This window comes from Diorhabda sublineata, chromosome 6 (genome assembly GCF_026230105.1).
Source record: "Diorhabda sublineata isolate icDioSubl1.1 chromosome 6, icDioSubl1.1, whole genome shotgun sequence".
NCBI lineage: Eukaryota > Metazoa > Arthropoda > Insecta > Coleoptera > Chrysomelidae > Diorhabda > Diorhabda sublineata.
Window position 1 is genome coordinate 29,605,385 of NC_079479.1, and position 25,544 is coordinate 29,630,928.

At 32.6% G+C, this 25,544-nt stretch overlaps 1 protein-coding gene across 8 annotated transcripts in view; it reads right to left on the reverse strand.

The window, feature by feature from the left end:
• The window catches only part of LOC130446037 (probable phospholipid-transporting ATPase IA), a 55,965-nt gene that overhangs the window by 17,437 nt on the left and 12,984 nt on the right, over nucleotides 1–25,544 (reverse strand). For 5 of the 8 annotated variants that reach the window (XM_056782023.1, XM_056782019.1, XM_056782022.1 and 2 more), the window contains exons 2-18: nucleotides 24,702–24,831; nucleotides 14,810–14,966; nucleotides 13,178–13,361; nucleotides 12,909–13,069; nucleotides 12,124–12,321; nucleotides 11,329–11,606; nucleotides 9,925–10,031; nucleotides 9,557–9,778; nucleotides 8,770–9,070; nucleotides 8,385–8,609; nucleotides 7,626–7,864; nucleotides 6,829–7,026; nucleotides 5,243–5,454; nucleotides 4,781–5,177; nucleotides 2,980–3,098; nucleotides 2,122–2,256; nucleotides 1,685–1,783 (exon numbers count right to left, since the gene is read on the reverse strand). In XM_056782023.1, coding sequence (XP_056638001.1) covers nucleotides 1,685–1,783; nucleotides 2,122–2,256; nucleotides 2,980–3,098; nucleotides 4,781–5,177; nucleotides 5,243–5,454; nucleotides 6,829–7,026; nucleotides 7,626–7,864; nucleotides 8,385–8,609; nucleotides 8,770–9,070; nucleotides 9,557–9,778; nucleotides 9,925–10,031; nucleotides 11,329–11,606; nucleotides 12,124–12,321; nucleotides 12,909–13,069; nucleotides 13,178–13,361; nucleotides 14,810–14,966; nucleotides 24,702–24,801 — 3,332 coding nt within the window. In that variant the 5' untranslated portion in view covers nucleotides 24,802–24,831. Of the gene's footprint in view, nucleotides 1–1,684; nucleotides 1,784–2,121; nucleotides 2,257–2,979; nucleotides 3,099–4,780; nucleotides 5,178–5,242; nucleotides 5,455–6,828; nucleotides 7,027–7,625; nucleotides 7,865–8,384; nucleotides 8,610–8,769; nucleotides 9,071–9,556; nucleotides 9,779–9,924; nucleotides 10,032–11,328; nucleotides 11,607–12,123; nucleotides 12,322–12,908; nucleotides 13,070–13,177; nucleotides 13,362–14,809; nucleotides 14,967–19,882; nucleotides 20,033–24,701; nucleotides 24,832–25,544 lie in introns of those variants that run through there. The other 3 variants (XM_056782021.1, XM_056782024.1, XM_056782020.1) reach the window with 3 other exon arrangements.

Consider the following 25,544-nt stretch of genomic DNA (forward strand, 5'->3'; position numbering starts at 1 on the left):
TTCAGCATCTAATAATAATTAAAAAAAATTTATCATTGCGTGAACCAAGAAAACAAAGTATTTCAAGGACTCAGCCTCCTTGATGCGAGAAGTAGCTAAACAAAATTTAAAAAAAGAAATAGAGCGATATACTGAACAATATATGGGTCCTATTTTTTAACTCTAATAAGTCGACTTTTGATTGTATGTTTCAGTTGACTTTAAAAAGAGGCCCATGCATGGCTGTAAAGCTTGAAAACGATTTTCTTAAATAAAAAAAAATTTCGAAAGGTTATTGAAATCACAGGCATCTACAGCATGTTAATAAGTAGCATATTTGCATAATATGTTCCATCTTGATTTCAAGTTTCGTCCGTTCTTGCTTAAAAACAACATCAAACTGCTTTTAGGAGTGAAATGTGCTGGATATGAGAAATTTAACAGTTAAATTGATAAAAGTATGCAAACACTAATATTGCCAAACAATTGCGTTTCAGTATTTAGTAACGTTTCAATGAAGAAGAAGAAACAATTCACTTTATTACTTTAACCAAAAAACAAAAAACCCAGATCGGTAACATTATAATTATTTTTTTCAATTTCCTATTTTCTTTTCGTATCACTCTTGTAGTCCCTATTAAGCATATCCACATATTTTCTTTGGAATTGAGATCGAGGTCAAGGGAAGTGTTAGTAAGGAATGTGCAATCTCATATATTTATAATGACACGATGAGTAAATGACGATTCTAACCACTAAAAGTTTTTTCAGAAAACAAAAATAGTTAAATGTGATAATTTTCACCTTCAATTATACAACTTGTGTTTAATGTCATCTGGCAGTCATAAATGTGGTAAATATATAATATAAAAAATCATACAATCTTTGATGCAAAATTTAAAAAAAAAGGAACTTAGGGACCATTTCGCAAAAACGGGACAATTAGGGACCAAAAATGAAAAGGGACTTTGAGGACCTCACCAAAAGCGCCGAAAGACTAAATTTAAAATTCTAAACAAAAACCTTGTAACTTCAGAGCATCATTTAGCTTAAAGCTAACCTCACTCCGTGTTAACTCACTTGCAATGTTATTCTTCATCATGTTTCCAGAATTTGATTTCTGGTCACTATGCATCAAAAGTCACTGTTTGGTGTACTTTTTCGAAAATGAAGCTGGTCAAGCAACACTAATTATTGCATGAGATATATCCAGGTCGAGTACTCCCTCGTTTCGGTGATCAGAATAGACCTCCTAGATCGAGTAATTCAACACCATTAGATTTCTTTTTATGAGATTATTTGGATTCACAAGTCATGTCAACAGGCCACGACCACGCGTGCGTTAAAGGAGGAGATTCTAAGTTACATCAACGACATTCTACCACGTTTAAGCGAAACGGTCATTTTAGGATACTCGATATTTTAAACTATTCGTAGGGAATAAAAATAAATTAAATTATTAGAAAACTGTAGCTCACTATAATTTTAGTGATGAGCTTTTGCTGTACCTTTATCAATTGAACTGTCGAAAAAATCGTTTCTCATACAACGATTCCAGCCGGGATATTTTGAATAGTTTTTCCCACAACGTTGGTAACATTAACCTAAACAAAAAGCGCCATGCTTTTGACGAGAAACATTTACATTCAAGAACAAACTGAAACTGTAATCACATTTTTGAAAAATATGCATCGAAGGTACTTACGAATTTTTCGGCTCTCCCCTATACATCGAAGGATCACTTTTCTTTATATCGTTTTCGCGAACTATGTCCGTTATTGATTTAAACATAGTCCCTTGTACTCTGAAATAAGTAGCAAAATATTAGAAACATATAAGGAATATTTTGATTTCCTTGTTTTTGTTCTAGTAAAAAAAATAAATAAAAATTGATTAGCCTTAATAGGAATGTTGTGTGGTACCATCAGAGTATCTCTTTCCATATCCATATAGTGATCCAAAACCAAAGACAAAAAAATTTAGGACGCAGTAATACATTTTTTAACAACGGAGATTTAACAATATAGAATTGGATTAGGTGAAAGGACAAATACTTCAGTAGGATTTCGTGGTAAAGGGAGTTGTAGCTAAAAAGGTAGGTGGATGTTAATTGTTAAGAATAGAAACATCGGTAATACTCACATTTTAACTGTAAAATCTGGCAGAGCGGTAATAATTGGCACGATAAAAACACCCAACCAAAAGACACTCGACGAAAATAGTAGTATATACATTCGACACATTACAGATCCGATTGGTATTGCTGGCCAAAATAAACTACAAAAAAAATTAGTAACACCATAAACATTCAACGACAGTGTATATGATTAAATTGATAAAATTGGGTCGTTTTGGCTTTCCAGCAGCTCTGCATCTAAACCTACAAATATATAGCATCTCATGAAGTTATTTTTTAGGAGACTTCTTGTTCTACTTCCCAAGGGGTTAGCACTACTCCTTCGAGGTACCTAAGACTTTTGCTGAAATAATCAGGTTGTTATACCTATCGTATTAAGCTATTATTTGACGGTATTTGTCAAAAGACCGACTAATAATTTAATGTCGTTTCTAGATATCTCGAGAAGTTCTTCAGATTTCTCAGATGATTTAATTATGAGCACTATGGGTTGTCTTAGCCCTGGAGTAGTTCTCCAGTAAGACTGAATATTTAACCGTTCACTTCGTTGATTCGACATATCACAAGGTTCTGGTCGGAGCACTTCGAATAGAATACGCAGATCTCTGGAAATTAATGCCATCCTACATTCTAGACTCTAAAGGAGTGGGATTAATAGATCAGCTGTAAACACTGGTTCTGGTCTAATATATGGAGTCGTTGCCTCTTTTTTGTTCAATTTTATTCGGCTTTTATTCTAACTAATTCTATTTGAAAAGAACTGGGTCTTTTAATAAAAGTGGTATATCAGCAAATTTCTTTCAAGTAATGAATCGAGAATTCTATAAATTTATCTTAAAATTTACTCAAATGTTTTACCATACCTGTATACGATGACGAATAAAAACCATAGCATGATCGATCCCCAGATAGCACAATGTGTTAACCAGGTCCATGAATTGGTAACTAAACCAGCTTTTAAACAAACTGTCACCACAACATACTAAAACATAGTATTCCTTACATAATTCCTTGAAAAATACATATAATAATCTAAATAATATATACATAAGAACCGCGACAGAGTAGGCGTACAGAGAAGCCAAAAAAATATGGCGATATGGGGTAATTCACCTCTATACCAAGTTGCATCTCTAAGGAGATAATTGGCCTCACATTAGGTTCCAAAATTTCGTAAAAAATTAATTATTTTGCAACATTTCAACTCAAGAATATCAAATTTGGCACATGGTGTAAGACTGTTAAGGGCATTAGGTAACGGTAACCATTCTAGGAGATTAATAAGAGGTGACCTAACCTTAAAATTTTCTTTTTGTTAGTTAATTTAAAAAATTATTTTCATACTGTAGATAATTCAATTTAAAACTTTTTTTTAGTCTTGTAATTTTTTATAAAATGGTATCATTTTCAAGAAAAAGTAAAATAACCAAAGACGTGTTCTCAACAATGTTATTCAAAAAGTTACAAAATAATCAAGATTTGACAATTTGTAATTCAGCTTTTCTAGTAATTAAATTCGTATATTCTTTCAAGTTAGTAGAAAATTCTCATGAACAGTAATTGATGATCATTACATCGCATCAGTCTATAATGCGATTCCACAATGCTGGGAATCAGCTGGAGAAGAATAAACAGACGCCCCCAAATAAAATAATCACACTTATTGAGGTCCGATGAATGGGCCAATCTAGAGGATGATGAATTCCTCGTCCAATCCACTGATGAGGTGGAGCTCCATCATGAAATTACCAATCTCAATTGTAATAGCAAACCGTCAAATGAATCTGGAAGAGTACTTTGGTGAAACTCTTAAATAGATTTCGCCAGTTAGAATAGTCAAATAATAATGGATAAGACCGACCTAAACGTTAAACCTAAAGTCATGAGGTAAATTGCCTTCAATCGTCTTATTTTGAGATCTCTAAAATTTCCAATATAATATTATTCTATTAGTTTTTTTCCCTTATTATTAATATTCCCAATCATCTATTCTGATGCCTGTCGACAAAAACAATAAACATTTTGGTTTTAAACTGATCAAAAAAAATGTTGACTGCTCCTAAGCCTCGAAAAAGTCCTCGATTCTCTGGAACATGGGAAACAGAAAATCACGGGAAATTGATGATTTTTGCTGGCATCTTAATATATTTTTTAGCTCTGAGAACCCGACTGCCCAAAATTTTTCTTAATAAAATCGATGATAAACTATCGTTCTAAAAACACTCCAGGGATCAGAAAATCGCGGACAATCACTGGGCCAATTCCTGTTGTCAATATCGTGTTCATATTTGACATAAATACATAAATTGTATTGAGTAGTATCTTTAAAGTTTGACTCATTAGGCTAATTAATCGGAAGTCATAGAACCAAATAGTTCTGTTGTTTTGGTTGAAGCGATAAAGATCACTTTCTGTCAGTTTCTGAGAAGTTCCCTTGTTTGGTAGAACAGATATGCTGTCATCACCAAATAGTATTAGCAGCTCTATAGGAATTTCGTAGAGTCCAAGAATTTTTCTTGCTTTTGATTGGTGTATTGTTTTTTCAAATTTGGATTCGACAATTGAAAATTTAATTTAAACTTTTGAATTATTCTTTTACTAAAAAAGTGTGCAATATCTTCGTTTAATATCAAATTAAAAAACTGAATTAGATAATGAACTTACGGTATATACACAATTTCCAAGTATCAAATAACCTCCATCATGCCCATTTAACCATAGAGTATCGTTTTGGGTCGCCAACAATGGTAACCAAAATAAAAGAGCGGAATGTATCATACCATTGATAATCCAAACCCAGAAAACTTTGATGTTAAACAATTCCCCGCTTTGTGAGGGTTTGTACAATTTCGGAAATTGCATCATTTTATCTGAACTGCATGGTTTATCGAAAAGTCCCATCGCAAGAGGAGGAAGGGCCGTAAATATGACATTGTACATACCAATTGACCATCTTTCGAAAAGAATTTGACCTGACCATCCTGAATAAATGGCAAACCATAATTCAATTACATAGAGGCAGATATTTTTGTAAAAACTATAAAGAATTATTTTGCATATTCTGAAATAAAAATAATGAATCAAGTTTGATAATACACAAATTATATCTTCTTTCAATGATATTACCTTGAATAATTCCAGGCACCATGAACAAACAGTAACCTTAACAAAAACCTGAATTGTCCTATACTATAATCAGAAGCACAGGCAGCTTGTAAGCCTTCAACGCCTGATATTCCAATACCAACATGTGCTTTTTGTATCATAGCAACATCATTTGCTCCATCTCCAATGGCTAAAGTAACTGTCTTAGTATATTTGGTTACATACTCCACTACCTAAAACAACAATTCTAAATGAACAATAGATCATATCATATCACCTACCAGTGATATGAGTTATATGGGCAATGGAATAGATACACGAATTGGTGTAAATATAAAAGGTCAAACGGATTTTCCAATCTTTATGTATTTTCTTACTATTACAAAGCAATATAAAATATATATTAGTATATGAAGCGCCTAGAATCAAAATCCGCCAAGTTCATCTCAGGAAACTTCCGGAAAAGTGGAAAAAAACTGTCACAAACAGACCAATCATAAGAAATTATTAATTTTTTCACCAAAAAAACAATAATTTTTAGTTTATAACAGAGACAATGTATGATCGAGATCCCCAAAATAGTTTCATAAATATTTACAAAAATTTAAAATCAATATTTGGACTTGTCGGATACTAATACTAAGATTGGGATTTGAAATAAAACTAAACTTAGGCTGTAAGGGGATTGAGCTATAAAAACTATACTAATTGTAATTTTTACTTCACTTATAGGCTTTATTGTTACACTAGATCACACAATATCTGTATCAATTTCCTCATCAACAATAATGTTTTCATCTACTTCATTGTTGAGGTCTCCGGCTTCATTGTTGAGACCTTTGGCTTCTTGGTTTTCTAAATCTCGATTAAATTTTAACGTCTCGTAGTTTCTCCACCTTTGTCTAATGTGCTTTGGTAGCAGTTTGGCAACATCCTTTATTTTTGCAGGTTTAAGGCTAACCCCCTTTTTGATGGCTTTTGGTTTTATGTGAGACATATTAAACTTTAGTTTTGTAACAAGTTTCAGTTCTATAAAAAACTTCACCCTTGACCAGAAGTTTTCTTGTTATTCTTTTATTAGCATAATTCTTTTTTATGGATTGAATTTGAAGTGCCAGTGAAGTTCGGTTTTTTTTGCATTTCCGATCTTTGACCAGGACAGTGACTCCAACATGATAAACGGTTCCATGTTTCCCCAGAACTTCTTCATACTCTTCTGGCTTAAGAATAGTGTCCTTCTTATCTACTTAACTGAGTTTTCAGAGATCTTCGTTAGATCCTTTATAACTGTATTTAAAAATCCTACCACGAGGATTGATCACGAACAAACCCCACCTATATTTTTATCAATAAATCAATACTTCAAGTCGCAAATCAACTATTTGTCGTTAAAAATGAATCTAGCCAGAAAAATTTTGTAAAACAGAGCGGTCGCTCTTCTACACGCTGATGACGTAAGAACTTCTGAAATGGACCTCGGTATAAAATATATCCAACTTCTGAACTTTGTAATTTTTTTTATTCTTATTCTATCGACTTGAAATAAACACCATTATTCTTGTAAAATTAAGTTGTATTTATTTTCGTTAAAATAAAATATGGCTCACCTCTGCTTTTTGTATTGGGGAGACGCGACAACATATAACAACTTTACAGGAAACGCATAGTTTCAAAAAATCGTTTCGCAATTCGCAAGTGAGGCAATAGGTTAATGTTTTGCCGTCGACAACAAGCCCTATATCATTCTGTTTCCCTAAATTGTCTCCCAGATCTTCGCAATTTTTAAGAATCGCCTCTCTAGTTTTCTGAAACAATATAAAAATATTGTATTTCAATAGAAATACGTCATAGAAACTTTGCATGAATGAATAATCTTTTTCACGAAGTTGACTTACTCACTAATGTATAATTTAAAACAATTTTTTACCGCCGTGGACAATTTTCAATTTTCTATAGTAAAAATGATTGAAGAGAAAGGAAATAAAGCTGAAAAGCGGTTTCCTTACACGTAAATAGAGCACAATTGTTTTCTGTCTCAAATAAAATGCATCAGGAATATAAAGAATAAAATTCGTAGTCTTTCAAACATAATCACACTTGTAATATATCTGTGATTATATAGAGTCAAGATGAACTTAAATAACAAGAAATATGTTGAAGAAAATATTTTTTTTCAACTACAAAGACGTATCTCCAGCTTAGAACGTTAAGAAGGGGTTACCAATCAGAATGATCGATTCATCACTTGGAAGATATTAAATAAGGGGTAACTTATAGGTCTAGCAGTAACTGATGTAAATTATATGTTTTCCTTCATTAAAATGACAAAAAATGTTGCAAATTGTTACATCAGATCATAGAAGTTTAACGCAAATTGATTAATTCCTAACCTCAATTTACTTACATCTAATCCATCTTCATTGAGTATGATTAGTTGCATACCCTGCGATAAAAGTTTGCACGAATAACCAATATTTATTGCAGTCTCTTGCTTATCGCCTGTTAAAACCCATACGTTGATATCAGCCTGTAGAAGAGCTGCTATCGTTTCGGGTACACCTTCTTGTAACTTATCTTCTATCGCAGTTGCACCAATTAGTTTCAATTTCCTTTCAATGAGGTTAGCTGCTTCTTCGATTTTCTCTGAAAGAAATAATTCATATAATAGTTCATATACATAAAGTGATAATTTTCTCAATTGATATTTTTAATTATAAATTTGGTTTGTATTTATCTGTGATGGAAAAGACTTTCTCAGCAACTGAAACTGTGTCTGTAATATGCAGAGTATTGTAGGCAACTACACTGGCTTTCAAAAGTATTGCTGTTGGAAGGAACAAAAACTTTGAGCTGAAATATAAAGGCTCTTAAAAAGGATCAATACAAATAAAACATATTTGTAAAGGTTTCTGACTAAAAAATGAAAAATTAATAAACATTAAAATTTATTTCGTGTCATTTTACTATGGTTAATCACTCTATTGTATTGAATGATAACTTTTAAAATCAGTATATTACAGAACAGAGGAAAATGAACGGGTGAAGAGTTCGGTGTACAACAAAACATCCGTCCACCGTTTATTATTGGGTCCCCATAGTAGTTCCTGAAATTAGCCACCCAAAAAAAAACAGAACTTCTTATATATTAAAATAAATTACTCACCCTCTCGATGCTGTAAAGATATACTAGCTTTGTGATATAGTTCTTTCCAATGTTCATAGTCACTTTCTTTTAAATCAGTGACAGCACAGCAGAGTGTTCTCAAACCTTCGCTGGCAAAATTTTCTAAATGTTGTAATAAAATTTCACAATGCTCACGTCCTGAATTGTTGTCTAAACGTTCATATATGATGGAGTCGGCTCCCTTACAAAATAATTTTATTTTGCCTATATTATTAAAAAAAATTAGTTTAAAGTTGCAAATTAATTTCATTATTGATATATTTTTAGGACAGAACTAATGCAACTAAGGATTGATCGACATGGCACCTTTCAACTTCCTATGCAATATATCCAGACCACAAGTACACTCAGATTGAATACATACCTTTGGGATCCCTAACAATCACGCTCATCCTCTTCCTAGCTGAAGTAAATTCTAACACTGTCAATATTTGATATCTTTCTCTGGTACCTAAAGCATCTATTTCAACATAATCTGGAGTTCGACTCTCAAAAACATATCCGAATTTAGATGCGCCATATACTAATGCTCTTTCATCGGGAGAAGCTGCGTGATAAATTATTTCTCCGTCAGCAGTTTTTTCTGGTATTACGGTATGACACACCGAGAGAAGGACGAGCATGTCGCGCATTAAAGCTGCATTTTTATGGTCACTACGTAAATTCTGAAAAGTATGAATTTGAAAAGTACTATTTCTGGTTAGTAGTATTCATACTGAACGAACTGTTTATACTACCACTACACCAACACTAAAAGTAAACTTCACTCTCTGAAGATGATAACTTATTATCAAAACGCACGTCAGGCAATGTAATTGAGAGTGCTGGTGTAGTGGTAGTGTAAACAGTTTGTTAAGTATATTGGAAACACATCTTTGAATCAAATTTAAGATGACTATTTTGACAAAAAGATTTGTATTATTCCTCAATACATATCCTTTCATTTGAGCATAGGTTAATCAATTGGGTTAAGTTCATGGTGATAAGGAGGTTAATTGAAGCATATTATTTCTTTGATTCTTGTATTTTCTATGTACTATCACAGAATTCACAGTTTTTAAACATTGGAATCATTTATTCTTATCATTTTTGTTTGATTATAACTTAGTAATAATGAATATTGTACATAAATGTGATAAATACTCAAGTACCTTAACTAGAGTGGAGTCTTCAACATTTTCAGAGATGGTATATAAGTCTGGACCTATAGCGCACCTTTTAAATTCCATTATATTTCTTGTAAGTGTTCCAGTTTTATCAGAAAAAACGTATTTTACTTGTCCCAATTCCTCATTTAAATTAGAAGTACGTGCCATAGCTGGTGTATTGGTTTCTGTATGATACATTTCCACATCCATATTTATAAATATAGCCTGCAATAAATTTAACTCTTTTTTATGAACACTTCTATAGTTGTGACATTTGACAGCTCCTGTTTACAGGGTGACACCTATGATGGTGCTCTTGTTTTAAGTAATATGAGTCTAGAAACCAAACAATATAATGAATTGTGACTTACCTGAATAAATCTGACGACTTCCAGTGTAACTTGTAGGGAAATTGGTATTAAATTGTTGAAGAGAATCAGAAAAGTTAGTAGATTGTAGAATAAATTATTGGATTGGCCTAAAAATAAATAATAAAATTTGTTATTTTAATAAACTACTGATTCTGTCCCAATTATTTGGAACAAATGACAAATAAAAAAATGAATGATTTTTTGTAAAATTTCAGTTCATCATATTCTGTAACCACATTAAAGAATCTATATATTAGTGTGAAGTACGTCCTCATTTGGCAGAAATGACATCAACAACACACACTTGGCATTGACTACACCAGTTTTGTACACATGTCCTTCGTTACATAATTGTCAACCCATACTCATATGTTTACTTTAAGAGTGAAATTCATCTTAAATGAACGATAATAATATTATTTCAAAATTTCTCTATTGGATTTAGATCTGGTGGATTATCAGGTCAATCAAGAGCTTTCAATTTATTTTCCTAGATGAAAGTCTGGACCAATTTCAAATTGTGACAGAGCAAAGTCATGTTGGAACTTTTCAACAAATGTTTTCACGAATAGAACGATCCTACGACTTGCCAATTTTGTGAAAAAAATAGCAAAAAATCTGTTTAGAAGGGTGTTTAAGACTGTTGAATAGGATCTAGTCGAAGAGGTCGCTTTTATTTCATTTAATAACACTTTATTAATATCCCTGTACAAATGAATGTGTTTTATCATGGAAAATCACTTTGTTCCAGGCTTTAACATTCCAAGACCGGTATTTTTTTGGTAATCCCATCTTTTTTGAGTTAGAAATTGTTTTCAACGGATTCTTGCTTTTCGGTCAAATCCCAAAAGCGCATTCAAAAATCTATAATACCGGTACACTTTCATCTACATTTTTCATCTTTCAACCGTTTTCACCGAATAAATTTCTCAATAAAACAAAAATTCTTCGACCCGTTACTGACCGAAATCTGATGCAGGGAAATCAAAGGCATTTTACTTTTATATCGTTCTTAATGTCCTAATAGCAAGCAATTACCTTAATACTTTCCAATAAACCTCATAACGGGTTTAGGAAGAACCAACATAACTACATCCTTTCTACCTTCTATAACACCCCCTTCCCCTACCCATATTCGTCATTTTCATGATGTTAAGCAATCTCCCTCGATACAGCGAAGCGGGGAGATCTCGAACGCTAAGATCTCAGCGGAATTACGCTACTTTTAAAGATTCGGCAAGCGCGACTTAGTTTTATTTTAAGTTTTGTATATATTTTTGTGTATATTGTCTAAGGAACAATTTTTGTCATCATGATAGTTATAAAACTTTGATGTGATTTTATGGTTAACAATTTTTTTACTGTAATAGGTTTGATATAGTTCAAAGTGCAATGATGGTTTACCTTCTAATCCAATATACCAGTCAGTGTCGGTGTGGTTATTGGTCCATAAAACGTTAAATATTGAACAAATTAAGCACATGGCTACGAGTACGCCAAACAAAAGAAGAATTTGAACGTTGGTCATCTTATCGACAGTAGAACGCTTGAGTGGTGCAAGTGCGGAATTTTTCATTAATTTTGATTCATGACCAGTGTAAATAACTATACCGAAAACCCAAGATGTATTTCTTAAAATGGCGCCTCGTAAAAGAATTTGATCAGGTCCTAAAGCTTCAGGTCTAAAAAACAAGATAAAAAGAAATCACTGAAAATCTATAGATGCAACAAACAGTTTCCCTCCCCTCCTGGTTAAATTCCGTTCTTTCTTCTTCCATTACTATATAGTGTTACGAACTCGTTCCCGACATGAACCGTGAAGCCGGTTATAATGAAAGTCGAAAGCGGAATTCGTTTGAGCTTTGTTTTTATTTAAATTTTTATTACAGCGGCGATTTGTTTACATTTTTTTAACTTATTTCTTCGAAGGTGTTTTTATTTATTGGTTTTGGTTATTTTCTAGAATTTTGAAGAACTTCGTTTTGGATATATAAACGAGTTTGTTTAGCGAAGTTGGTTAGTTAATACTACGTATTAGAAAATTGGCCAAAGAATTTAAATAAATTATATATGTCAATTAAAGCTAGTGTATTTACATAAATTAAGTAAGTAAAAGACACCGATAGAAATAGTATAAATAAATAAGAAAAACATTACAATACATTCAAAATAATAAACAATTGACAAATTATTACTTACGATTTGCCCCTCTGCCTAATGACACCATTGAATTCATATAAATGTTTATTTGGAGGCTCACATTCTATGGTACCAAACAACTGTCCTAGTTCCTGTGTACTTGTTATAGTGGCTGTACTCGGAAGTGCTTGTCTGATTTTCAAATTGGTTTCCCCATCTAGATTTGCTGTTTCGATGAAACTCATTCCTTGTGGTTCACTAAAAACCATAGAAAGAAATAGAACATTTGAACTAAGAGGGAGGAACCAGGAAATTATATGCAGCAAAGAAAATAAGTCAGAAGACTATGATATGTATTTTATAAAGAATAACACGTTTCAACAATACAAATGTTGTTTTTAATATTAGTTTACGTGTACAGAGATGTATTATTGGGAAACTGTAATCAAAGAAGATCTGTTATAAGTGGCAACCTAAGTAAGAATCATTTACTGGGAGTCTTGTCGGGGCATTGCTTCATTACCACATTCTCTCGAAGCACTACTCCTGGGAGTGAACAAAAGAGATTATAAAGATCTTTGTCAGCTATCACACTTTCCAAAAGGAGTAGAATTAATACATTAAATATTAAAATACATATTAGGGTGGGCCAAAAGGACTTTTTCTCTCACCGGAAGTTCGATTAATATTATTATATAAGAAAATTTGAGAGGCAAATAAATTCTTGGTAGAAGAAAAATTACTGGATCATAAAATTTAATGGTTGGTTTTGATTGTTGAACTGCTGGAAGTCGATATTAATAAAATAAAAAAATAATGACGTTGAAGACTGAACAGTTACTGACCTTGATGATAGCAACACCAGATCTGCCGGAAAAAATGTGTTGTTCCATACTTTAACAATGTCCCCCACTACTAAATTTTTCCATTTAATATTTACCCAATTTTCACCTCTAAGTACTTCAGCTTTTCTGTGATTCGTTTCATCGTCTGCTCTATGCCGTTTCTGTGAAATGATATTAATGTTCATACAAAACGTATCGAAATATTAAAATATTTGATATTCAACATTTTTCATTTCAATATATTTTCATTTGCCATATCGGGTACTTACAATATCCTCTATAATTTCCTTGACGGCAGACACTGTTAGTATAAAAATAAGAGGCACTAAGGTGGTGTATCTGCCCGTTGGTGAAACATCTGGAATTTGCTGTAGCATGGCTATCATCAGAAAAAATACATTGGCCCATCTTCGAAACTGTTCGTAAAGGAACAGCGGTATGAATCTTACAAGACTAAAACATACCAACAATAAAATAGGGTACTTACATGGTTCCACAAAAAAATAGTTTTCGATAGTTTATATAGAACTTTTATTATAATTTTTATGAAGAAAAATGGGAACCAACCTCATAGTTAAGTGCTTCCAAGTGTCCCTTATTCGCGACTAGACACTTAAGGTTCCCTTAACGTATCAGATTAATTACTTTTATCTTATATTGATCTGACTCTAGGCGAACATAAATATCCATTTTTATTATTATTTATAGCTTTTTATACAATAAGATTTAGTATTTAGGGCAACTTGTACACGGATACTGGGTTCTTAATAGTTTGATATTCGTTGAGTACATTAGTCGGATTATTGAAACCAAGTTTAATTAATTATTTTTTTGCTTAATAAATAGTTTTCTCAAAGAAATGAATTGAGTTATTTAACTCAAAAACAGTGTGAATTATATTTTTACACATTTAGGTTCATGGTATTTTCATTATAGCGTCATGGGCATTATTCCGATGATAGTGTAATATTTAGTGCATTTTGTGGTTGTTTTATGCACGAAATCGTTTTGTTTCACTGACTTATGAGTGAAACTTTCAACTTGAATCAAACTGGTTAACCAATAAGCGAAGTCACAACACAAGAGGACAATTGTAAATTTAATGAAATGGCATACAATGGTGGGCTGTTTCTTGTGCCCAACGTGTGCGATTCCTTCCATAGTAGGTGTTTTAATCAACTCGTTATTTGTTTTCTTCCAACAAATATTAATTGATTACAACTATCACTAAGAAAGAGTTTCGTGTTTTACGTATAAAACAAATTTTTAATTAGAAGGTATGTGACATTTTTTTGCTGCTTCTTATAGTTTTATGATAAAGGAATGTCGTCGAAAACTGATTGGTTGACAACGAAATAACCAATGAGTTCGTACATTGTAATTCCAGCAATAGCATTTGATCTCGGAAATACTAGAAGTGAATGCGTACGAAAATGAGAGCCTTGTAATGATTGTTCCGCCATTATCTAGGACAGACATCTCAGTGTTTAGAAAAGAGATCAAAAGGTCACCAATTTGATACAAAAATAGTACGGCAATAACAAACAATGACATATTCGATTATAAAGAATCAAAAATTCTTGAAATATAAGAAAAATAGAATTTTTAGAAATGTTTCAAATGCAAAGGAATGAGAAAGTTGTCACTGATGAATCCTATTTCATAAATTTCAGTATAACTATGAATCATTTAATTGATGGACGAGACTTATGAGACATTATTTATTGCCATTAGAACAACATTTATTTGATATTCATGTTGTAGTTAATCTGGTTGTCAATGTCAAATTATATTTTGATACAGACCGAAATAGTTCGAAACATAGTTTACTTTACCAAAAAGTATTTTTTCAACAGAAAAAAACTAAAATTAAAACGATATATCTACAAAAACTTATTCACCTATATTTGGCTGTTGATACTCTATTACTAATAAATTTGGACACGGGCGGTTGGGTCCTATTTATAAATATCACACGTTGTTCGGCATTAGCTCTTTGATCAGCTGATGTCTCAGTGTCTCTGTCAAGTGCAGACGATATTGTTCCGTCGTTGTCATCTGAAACATGAAAATTATACTTTCGCATCATTAGTACCAATCTGAAACGTAGTAGTCTCTTTACATCTGCATATAGAGCTTTTAAAAAAATAAATATTGTATTTCGATACAGTTATTTTCCTACATCACGATAGAGAACCAGAGCAGCCTCTACACATGACACGAAAGTTTATATATTATGGCTGACAAGAATATTTTTATCACATCTTTCTAAGCTCCTAACAAAAACGGATGTGAATCCCATTTCCACTCACTTAAATTACTTACAACCGTATCTTGGCCTATGGCAACTATCTGGTTCAAATAGACTAGCTCTATCATCAAAAACCAAAGAGGAAACTCACCCTTCGGCTACGCATCACTAAATTCCACGACCTACAAAGGATCTGCCTCGGGTTTATCGACATTTAACTCAACTCAATCAGATACATATTCTCAAATGACGTTTATGATGGACATGGGCAGCTGTTAAGTATTGTCTAATTAGGCTTTAATTTGTTAAAAACTTTTCGGATAGATTTTTTATTGTTATCGCCGCTATTACTCTCCACATTCTCTTATTTATGCAAAAACTTCATCTGTTATACAAATGCGAGGCTTCATATTTTCATATACCAGAAAACTTTTTAACAGGATTATGTTATTTATGTTCGAAGTAATAAGCACCTACATACGAAGATTGCTACTTAAGTTTTGAGATATGACAACATTGAAGTGAATATGTTTGACATTTTTCATGGTGTACGTACTGAGAACGTGGTGTCATACGAGTGCTAATCAAATTGTTTACAGATACTTGAATGAAACATTCTTCTTGGTCAGAAATGGAAATAAATCATGAACATTTGCACGTGATGATTTTGTATGACTTTCGACGTGGTGTACCGATCAACTCACTTCGATTTTTGGTTTTGAAACACCATCTTCAGCCACCATGTTTGGCTGGTTTTCCGAATTCTATCGTGGTCGCACGTCGCTATAGGTTAAATTTCTTGAAGGTCGTACAAAATCGGCTGTTGTAATATGTTGTGCGTGAAATTGAGGCATACTTTGACATTAGTTCCACTCGCATACATTCAGTGTTGCATGAACATTTGACAACTCCAGCATTAGTTTGCCAGATGTGTTCGAGAAAATTAGGGAAATCACGACTATGCGAGCTATCACATATCATTTCAAACAACAACCTTCTAAACAGTCAAAACGGTCCTTGTTTAGCACCCAATGATTTCTTCGCATAAACCAAATCTTTCACTACATAAAATCAAGTAAATGTTTCTTTAAGTTAAATAATCACCAGATATCAAACATCGCCAAATCAGGAGGATATAGTGATGTTTAATGTTTGTTACATTAACATCATGTAAAAATTCAACTGTCTGTCACTAATATTGGCTGACTTAATATCAATTTTCTGTACATTCAGGTGCAGGTTCAATTGCTTTCACGTCGAAACAAAACTGCGTACATAACTTTCTTGACAATAGTAAGGCAAGGAGGCTATTAAAGCCTGGAATTGTTTCTTATAATAGTGGACATAATAACTAAATAAGAAAAGAAAAGCACACATAGTATTGAATAGACTGCGTCCAATCTACATAAAAAATCTGATGTATGCGGACGACCTAATACGGACTGCAGATAAACACAGAAAAGACAGAAATAATGAAAATATCGAACAAAGCAGAAAAAATATATGTGCAAGTAAAAGAACTGGAGAAGAGGAGCGTGAACAAGCTAAGGTAACTAGGGACAATTGTAAGACCAGATGGAAGAATTGACGAATTGGTATGCAATAGGGGCAATAAGATAATATCCACTGCATAGAGTAGTTTTAAACAAAATCGAGAGTTTACGAGTCAATACAATTACCAATGTTGATCTATGGTTAAGAATCCTGGGTGCTAGCGAACAAATTGAAGCAGAAAACAACAAGGTGTTGAATGAAGATACTGAGAAAATAGCGAACAGTTGAGATGATTTGGAAATACGGTGAGAAGAAAAGAATAGTTAAGGTGATATGAGGAATCGAAATAATAAAAAGAAAAGGAAGGAAATGGAATAAGGAAATAAAGTCGAAACAAGAGGACTGCACTAGAGACGGACTAAATAGGAAGCAAAGGATAGAACTATGGTTAAGTTAGGTTAGAAGGTAGAAGGGGTTGTAATTTAAATATTCAATTTTTTGTATAGATTTACTAAAAATGAAAGACACTTTTTGGATTTTCAGTTAACGTAGACCCGCTTATAATAAAAATATATAAATATCGTTTTTGAAACAACATGTAATCGCTAGTGGCAAAATCTGAACAATATGACTTTCATTAGCTATTCGATGTTGTTGCAATGGCGGCCCTGTGATTGGGTATATCATCATGATGCAACTTCGGCGTAATTCATGTAATTTTGGTACTAGATTGGCATCTGTATTCGTTGGTACTAGATTGGTATCTGTGTTCATAGCTTCAATTTAATATTACGCCAGCATCCCAAAATATGGTTAGCATATCCTTCCATGCTGAAGGTTATATTTGGATTTTTTCGTTGGTTAGGTTCTGCATTTTGTTCTTCTAATCATAATGATAGTAAATCGTTACTAATGTAACAATAAGACATTTTCTTCGTCTTATCTATACTGCGTCAACGATGTCTTTTCGAGTTTGCTCATATGTTTCAGTTCACATCCGTGAACTATCACTATATTATATAATATTGCAGATTTTCCTGATGTATCCACCAAATAATAAAATACATCATTTTAATGCTACATACTTTTAAGAAACTTATAACAGTGTTTATAAGACCAAATACGTTTGTTTGGAATATAGTAACGCCGTTAATAAAATCGAGGAATAAATTAAAGACATAAATCATAATAATTGTTCTAGTTTACCATAAAATGTTGATAAAAATTCTAATAAAGACAAAAATAGAACGGAAATGGAAAAATACTATACCTTAACCGATTTTCTTTTAAGAAAAAGTAGATAAATAGCTTGCGTGTTAGTAAAATTGCAGCACGATATTCAAAATAATTCCCTGATACAAATCAAGCATTTAGATAAATAAACAAGATGATCAAAAACAAACCTAGAGTATATTTCAATCAAAAATATAACAAATTGAAAAGGAAATTAGTAATCTACATACGATACTGATTACGTCTTATTACTATATTGGAATATAAAGCTCAAAATCATCAAAGTTGCAAATGTCAATATTGGTTATCAAAAAATGATGACAGTTTAAATTATTGCATAATTGGTTTTTTGAAAAAACTTGACGGAGCAGCGCACAGAATTTTATACTTGCATCTTACAGAATACCATCGATTCAAAGACGTTTTTCTGAGTTTGAAATGAAATGAAAAAAAAAACAGAACAACAATACCATATTTTTAATTTAATCCTAAGTAAGAAAATCGTGCGGTGATAGCTTTTCAATGTGGGGTTTTCTCCACGCCTTTTTATCTTTAGTTGGCTCTTTTATTCTTTCCCATTTTATCCCAATTTATCTCAGCTTATTTCATTTTTTTCATGTTAGTTTAATTTGCTGTTTTAAACCAGTCGTGAATATATACAGATGTGTTGATGGTTGCATCGAGATTTTTTTATTATCATGCAAACAATACAAAAAAAATTATGAATCTTGATTAATCCAATCAGGATTATAAAATATTTTGATTGAATTATTGCATTGTCGGCAGACTTTGACATGAAGTGTGCTAAGATTAAATTGAATCTGATCGCTCAAAGTAGTGCAAAATCAAGGCCTCAAAGTCAGTTACAAACAGGTAGCGTGTTTTTTTTCTCAATTATAATTTATTTTTATAGAAGGATATAGAACATGAAAATGAGTTTTTTTTAACATCAGAGATGATGCTGAAGTTGCCTCAATAAATTTATTGCCAGAAAGACAAGGAAAGTATATAATATGGCATATGAATGTTTTTTCAACTGGCAAAAGGAATTACTAATAACCTTCAATTCATACCAAATTCTTGTGAGATTTGTTAAGCTAGGCTACATAAATTTCTGTTTCACTTATTATGAGATATTATATTTTCGATAGATATGTCTAGCTTCTTCCTAACATGGATGACCATTTTAGTAGGCTATAGCCTGTTCATTGCCAGCAAGTCTTCCCCTTACGACGAAGTCAAGCATTTTCATCATCGTTTAGGTCAGTGTTTCCCAACGTGGGGCCACAGGGCGGCACGAGCTTAACCCTTTAGCTCCAAGGTAGTTTTCGATACCAAATTTAAATAAAGGGTTGCTTAAAATTGATGAATTATGTGAATCCAGAATTGAATGTTGTTCATTGTATTATTCACAGGGAAAACTTTGTGACGCACTACATTCAGTACTAAATGTTTTAATGCTATGAAAGTTCTTTTCTTTTCAAGTTATTTTGTTAAGAAGAGAATGAAGACTATGCGAGATTTTTACTTTCTACTGAGGTAAGATGGCAATATGAAACGTAACGATTTGAAAATATGGAATTGATTGATAGTTTTAGAGTTTTTTTAAGCAAGAAACCTGAAATGAGCTAACTGTGAACAATTGATAGAGCAACTTCAATGAACAATTGTGAAAGTAAAAGTTAAGATATTTGGTTTCATTATATCAATAACATATTAACAACAAAAACTTTCAGCAGTTTCAGTAGCTCGAAAAATTGGTTCAATGTAAAGACTTGGTTAGACTCGATTAACTATGGAACTCAGTAAAATTATATTATTATTACCAATATTTATGAAAACAAATCGAGCATCGTCGAGACTAAACTTTTATAAACATTAATTATAAATATAACGAATCTATTCAATCGTTATATTTGTTATTTTAACGCAAATAGTTACGAATTCTTGAAGATATAGGTATTAACATGTCTTTTTCATAATATTGCATACTTACTGCCAAAGAATCTGCTATGAAGAAAGTGAATTAATTCCCTGTACACCGACATGGCATTTTTTCGAAATGTCTTTTCATAATTGGGAAACATCGTAAAATTTTAACAATCGAAAAATAGGCTCCATGGCAGGGAGCTTATTTCCACAACTGGAAAATCGATTTTCACGAGTTTCGCGCATGCCTGCAGGGTGTTGTAACGGAATAATGAATTTTACAAAGTACGCAACTTTCAAACAAAAAGTGAATGTAAATAATTCACAATTCTAGAATAACTAACAAGAGATAAAAAAACATCGTTGAATTTAGAAAATTTTTCAACAGCAAACTCGATCGCACTAATTGATTGGTGGATTTTTAATGATCTTATTCAAGACATCAAAGCTAATTGATTTTCATTATTAATCAAATCGATAATGAAAAAAATGTTAAAAGATGATAACGTCTGGCTAACAAGCTGAAAGACATGACAAAAATAGATTGTTTATAGTACGAAGTTTGTCTGAAAAGTTTGTGACTTTAAATTGAAGATGTCAGCACTTATCAATATAAATTGAAAAATATATTCACGTATGCGTTGAGAGATTTTCTTTCAAATTTCTGCCATTTTAGACACTAAGTTTTATTTGAAAAACGTACAAGTAGGTAGTTCTGAAATTTTTTTCAATATGAAAAAAATGAGTATCGAGTTGTCATTAATTATTTAAATTTGAGCAAAAACTGCTGCAATCGAAAAAGTTCACCAAATGGTAATGGGCGATTGTCGGATTAATGTTATGTGATCACTAGGTCAAAAACGCATTCGTACGGAAACTTTCCAGTCCTTATTGGCATCTACACTAATATTCCCGAAATGAGAAAACAGTCAGAACAGTGAATTGCTAAGAGCGAAGCTTCGCCAAAAAGGCAAAGATGTTTTCATCGGCGACCATGGCAAAGACATGAGATTTTGTCCATCGATTATACTCAAAAAAGGAAAACCATAACAGGAGAGTATTACGTAAAGGCATTTTAAGCTTTTCCATCATGACAACTAACACTCCGGTGACAGTTAAGACTAAACTTCTCGAATTGCACTTCAAATTGGTTAACCGTATTCAAAAGATATGACCCCCAGTGACTTTTTTGTGTTTCCTTACTTTGAAATTTCCGAAAGAGATGGTGTCATAAGAAGAGAACTTTATAGCATTTTAAGGAAAAAGTCGACAACTCATTTTTGCAAGGGTTAAAAATGTTAGATTAAGTGAATAGACTCAAAAGAAGACTATATTGACCTTGTTAGGTTGGACATCCCTCGCAGATTCAATCTCATAATCTTGAAAAATAGTTTGGATGACAAAGCACAAATAAATACATATTAAGTTAATTAATTGCTCTTTTAAAAATTGTATTGCTTAGAAGTTCTAGTGCTCATACTGACCATTATTTACGGAGAGTCCATGTAATGCGATATATAGATTTTGAAGCGACCTTAAGGACGGAAATCTTAGCCGTGGCTCATGGCAATGATTCAATTCATAATAAAATCAAATTTCAGTTTTCAGACTGTGAAATTTTAGAATCAAGTTCAATAGCAATTAACTAGTTTGGAATTGAAAATTATTAAAATTGTTTATAATTCACATAAAACTGAATTAACATTTGCCGCCGTTTGTTGAAGTTATAGGGTTCCTAACCTAACCTAACCAATATTACTTTCTGCCTAACATCTTATTATAATTATAACCAAATACTTGTAATACTTCACCACAAATTTCAGTCGCCGAATCGCACAAACGGATTAGACATTTCGTTTCTCTACCATTAGAAAACATATTCAAAACACACACGCGAAAGCAAGTCAGACCTTGTATTATTTATCAAAATTGATAATATTCGCAAAATTCAAAATAGTCAATTTCCTGTACAGCACATTAAAATGAATTATAGTCAGAGTAATCTGACTTCAAGAAATCTCTTTTATGTATTCGGAAAACGGCTACGTCTAAGTCGTGATTTGAATTGAGAAAAAGAAGGAAATAGTCAGCTGGACTTGAATCAGTGGTATACGCTGGTTTCAAAATATGTTTAATCAAAATGTAATTCAATATGATAGCTTAAGGTGACCAAAAGATCATTCAAAATAAATTGTACTAAAACTTCAGCGGGTGTTTATCTTAGACTCATTTCCAGTTATTATTTTCTTCAATTTATTGAAATTCACTTAAAGAAGTTGCTGTCTTACGACATTACGTCTGATTATGAATGGACTTAAAATTATGTTTTTTCTTTTACAAATTTCGTCTATCTTAAATATCTATTTTGACTGTACTAATAATATTTCTTTGAGTATTCTACAAAGTAATGAAATAAGCAAGAATATTAAGTCACGTTGAAATGAAATTTCACGTAGGCGATGAATTATTCAAGCTTCTACACCTTTTAGCATCTATGTATGTTATACCTACTACTATCAGTATCGCGCTATGGAAAAATTTCAATCGGAAAACGGGTGGAAAGAGCAACTACTAATGAATAAACAATAAACATATCTTAGAAAATATTCATCGCTGTATTATCTTGAATATAAATTAACCTGCAATTGAATAAAGTGGAACACCTGATTACGTTATACCGTTATTCCTAGTTGTACGGTATTTTGACATTTAGTCATAAATGGCAACACTGCGTCACTACATTTGCGTATTCCTATTTTTTGATTATATTATTGGTTGCCGAACATTCGTCGTCAGCCAAGTTAATTCGGTCACGTTCTAATCCAGCTGCACAATAAATCGGTCGCGATTGATGGTGCAGAGTATCCATACACAATACCGAAATCCCATACCATTTAGGTAGGCGTATTAATTTTTAAAAAGAAATATTTAATAATAATTTTTCCATTTAAGAAAAAAATTTCACTACGACTCTTTACACGATTATCAAACAAACACTAAGCGTCCAAAACAAATATATTTCCCAGCCTATGTTAATAAGCGCTGACTTGTTCTGCTTGAGGTGGGACACTTCTCAGGAAGCATAAGTGTATGTCATAAGCACGCGTGTTTAAATATAAGCGAAGCGTTGAACAAAGGAGGAACGTCCAGTTGCAAAAATTTGTTACACCATATTAAGAGCGATCGCAGAAGCTGATTGAGCCAGGAAATCACTTGAGATTTGGATTTAAGTTTGGCTCTGAAATCCGTTAAGGTAGTCAGCAGTGGATGAAAATGGGTTGAGAGAATCTAACAGAAGCGAAGATATCCAATTGTTGACTAAATCCAATGTTGCTCATTTTATTTTGTTTTTAATATCCGCATTGTTAATATGCAAATCGAACTCACTACAAGGCTGAATCTTGCCCCACAACCACACACCGACCTATTCCTAATTGATTGTTTTGACAAAAAAGCATTTTAAGGAATCCGCACCCACCTCATAGTCCTTTTTTTCATTTCCCACACATAAAGTTAAGCCTTAGAAGCTCATCATGGCGCAAAGCAGGATAAAGAAAATATAACCGTGGGTCTAAACGAGTTGTCTGTTACTAAAGATGCTTTGAACCGAGAGAACACCATTGAGACCGTTGACCAAAGTTGTATGTAAAGTTAAATTATCAGAAATTAGATGCCGCACATGGTATATCAAATTATGACAATTCATACAGTAAAATAATTAAAAAAATAAGTAACTGTGATGCATCCTAAATCGTGAATAACATCGTTGCATGTGACGAATCGTACATTTACGCGTATGATTTAGAAAGGTATTTTTATGTTTCAAAATTTCGTTCTATCAAAAGTAAATTTGTTCCTTCGCGGATATTAACCATGTGGAGAATGTACGTAGTGCGGTCCAAGAGTTCTTGGTCTCATGTAGGCGTTGGTAAAAATTTTTATGCAGCCGTCAGTCACAAGTTTCAACAACCTTCACAAAAAGTTACAACTTGCTCCTTGTTACTGAGGCAGTTGCGTCATGAAATAATCGACAACAGGCACGGCACAAACAACCGCGGTGTGCGCTTGCTTTAAGACAATGCTGAAGTCCATACTGATTCGATTTCTAAAGCTACTGTACACGAATGTGGATTCGCAAACACCCACCATACATCCCTGATATGACCCTTTCTGACTATATTGTTTCGCAAAGCTAAAGGTCAAGGGGTGAAGCACTTAACATTTTGAGTCTAAAGAAGTAACTTTTTTTATTGTGACATATATAAGCCTTATAGACACATAATCCAAATTTTTTTCTATTTATAATCTTTTTTTCTATTTTGGGCTCTAAGAACTCAAAGACCTCACTACGTACATTGCCTCGGCATGGTATAGAATTATTTGTTTACAAGTTTCAGTCGTGAGAAACCAATGAATTATTTTGCACATTTTCAAAAATCCTAGAGAAGCAATGAAAGCTTCCAAAAAGTATATCTTATAACTGTCGAATTACTTTGTAAGATAATTCGATCCAATGAAAAAATGTATAAATATGGAAAAAGGAGACGCAGATCTTTGTATTCTCAACGAATGATAAATAGCCCTCGCATTGCCCAATTAAGCGGTATATTAATAATGAGGAATGTGAAGATAGTAAGAAAAGCTACGAAATTTTCGTAAAATCAATTTAGGTAATTCAATACGTTTCTTTTATGTTTATGTTCACAAACAACTACCAATTGGTAAAAGGCTGTTATTTTTCACAATCCAAAACCCACACAACCAATTTAACTACCAAATAGTTATCAGCAAAAACTTGTAAAAACAGTTACGATATGGATAGTTAAGACAACACACCGTACATACAGTTAGGAAAAAAGGAAGCGTTTACGTTAAACCGTAAGTACCTGTAGGATGTAGGCCGTTGTCATCTGGGTTTCTGGTAGAGCCATTGGTGGGGCTGTTGGAAGACACTGGGCCGATCTCGATACTCTGCTGTCTCTGCATCCGTCCTTTGAAACTGTTTCACTGAACGTCCTGTAGACAATCACAGTATAGCAATATAAATATAATTTCTAACTGTGAATCGCATAGAGATGGGAAAAAATAGGAATTTCCCGTAAATTCCATATAGACCCAGTTATTTTTTCCAAATATTAGGTTTGCTGCATTATAGTTATAAATGTATGTAAGTGTATTCATTTTAATTTCATTAAATAACCTCCCTTTATATTCATATGATCTAAATTACAACCCTTGTAAAATGAAGAATCATTTATTTATTGCATGATTCATTATCTAACCTCGAATCTTAGTGACGAGCCGCTCAATTATAACTCGGTCTTAATGGTACTTTAATAGTTCTGAGGATATAATTCGCAATGAGAAATCGATTCGGACGGAAAATCTTGTTGTGTGTCTGTTGGAATTATGAAGGTCTAGTGTACTTCCAAATAATTCCAGATGATTAAGCTATCAATACAGTATTTAGTGGACAGCTGATACGAATGTATGTTTTGGAAAACTATCCAGATTTAGAAAGCTGAAAGCAAATTTTCTTATAACAAGACGATGTAAGACGACATACTGTGCAAGTTACGCGGAGTAAGATAGAAGAACTTTGTGGTATTGAACTCCTACAATATCCAGCATAAACATCTTGTCACAAAGTCGATTGAAAAATTCATCTTTAGAGAGTATTGAACATGAAAATTGAAGATTTTGTTAATGCAAAAGCACGAAACGTTAGC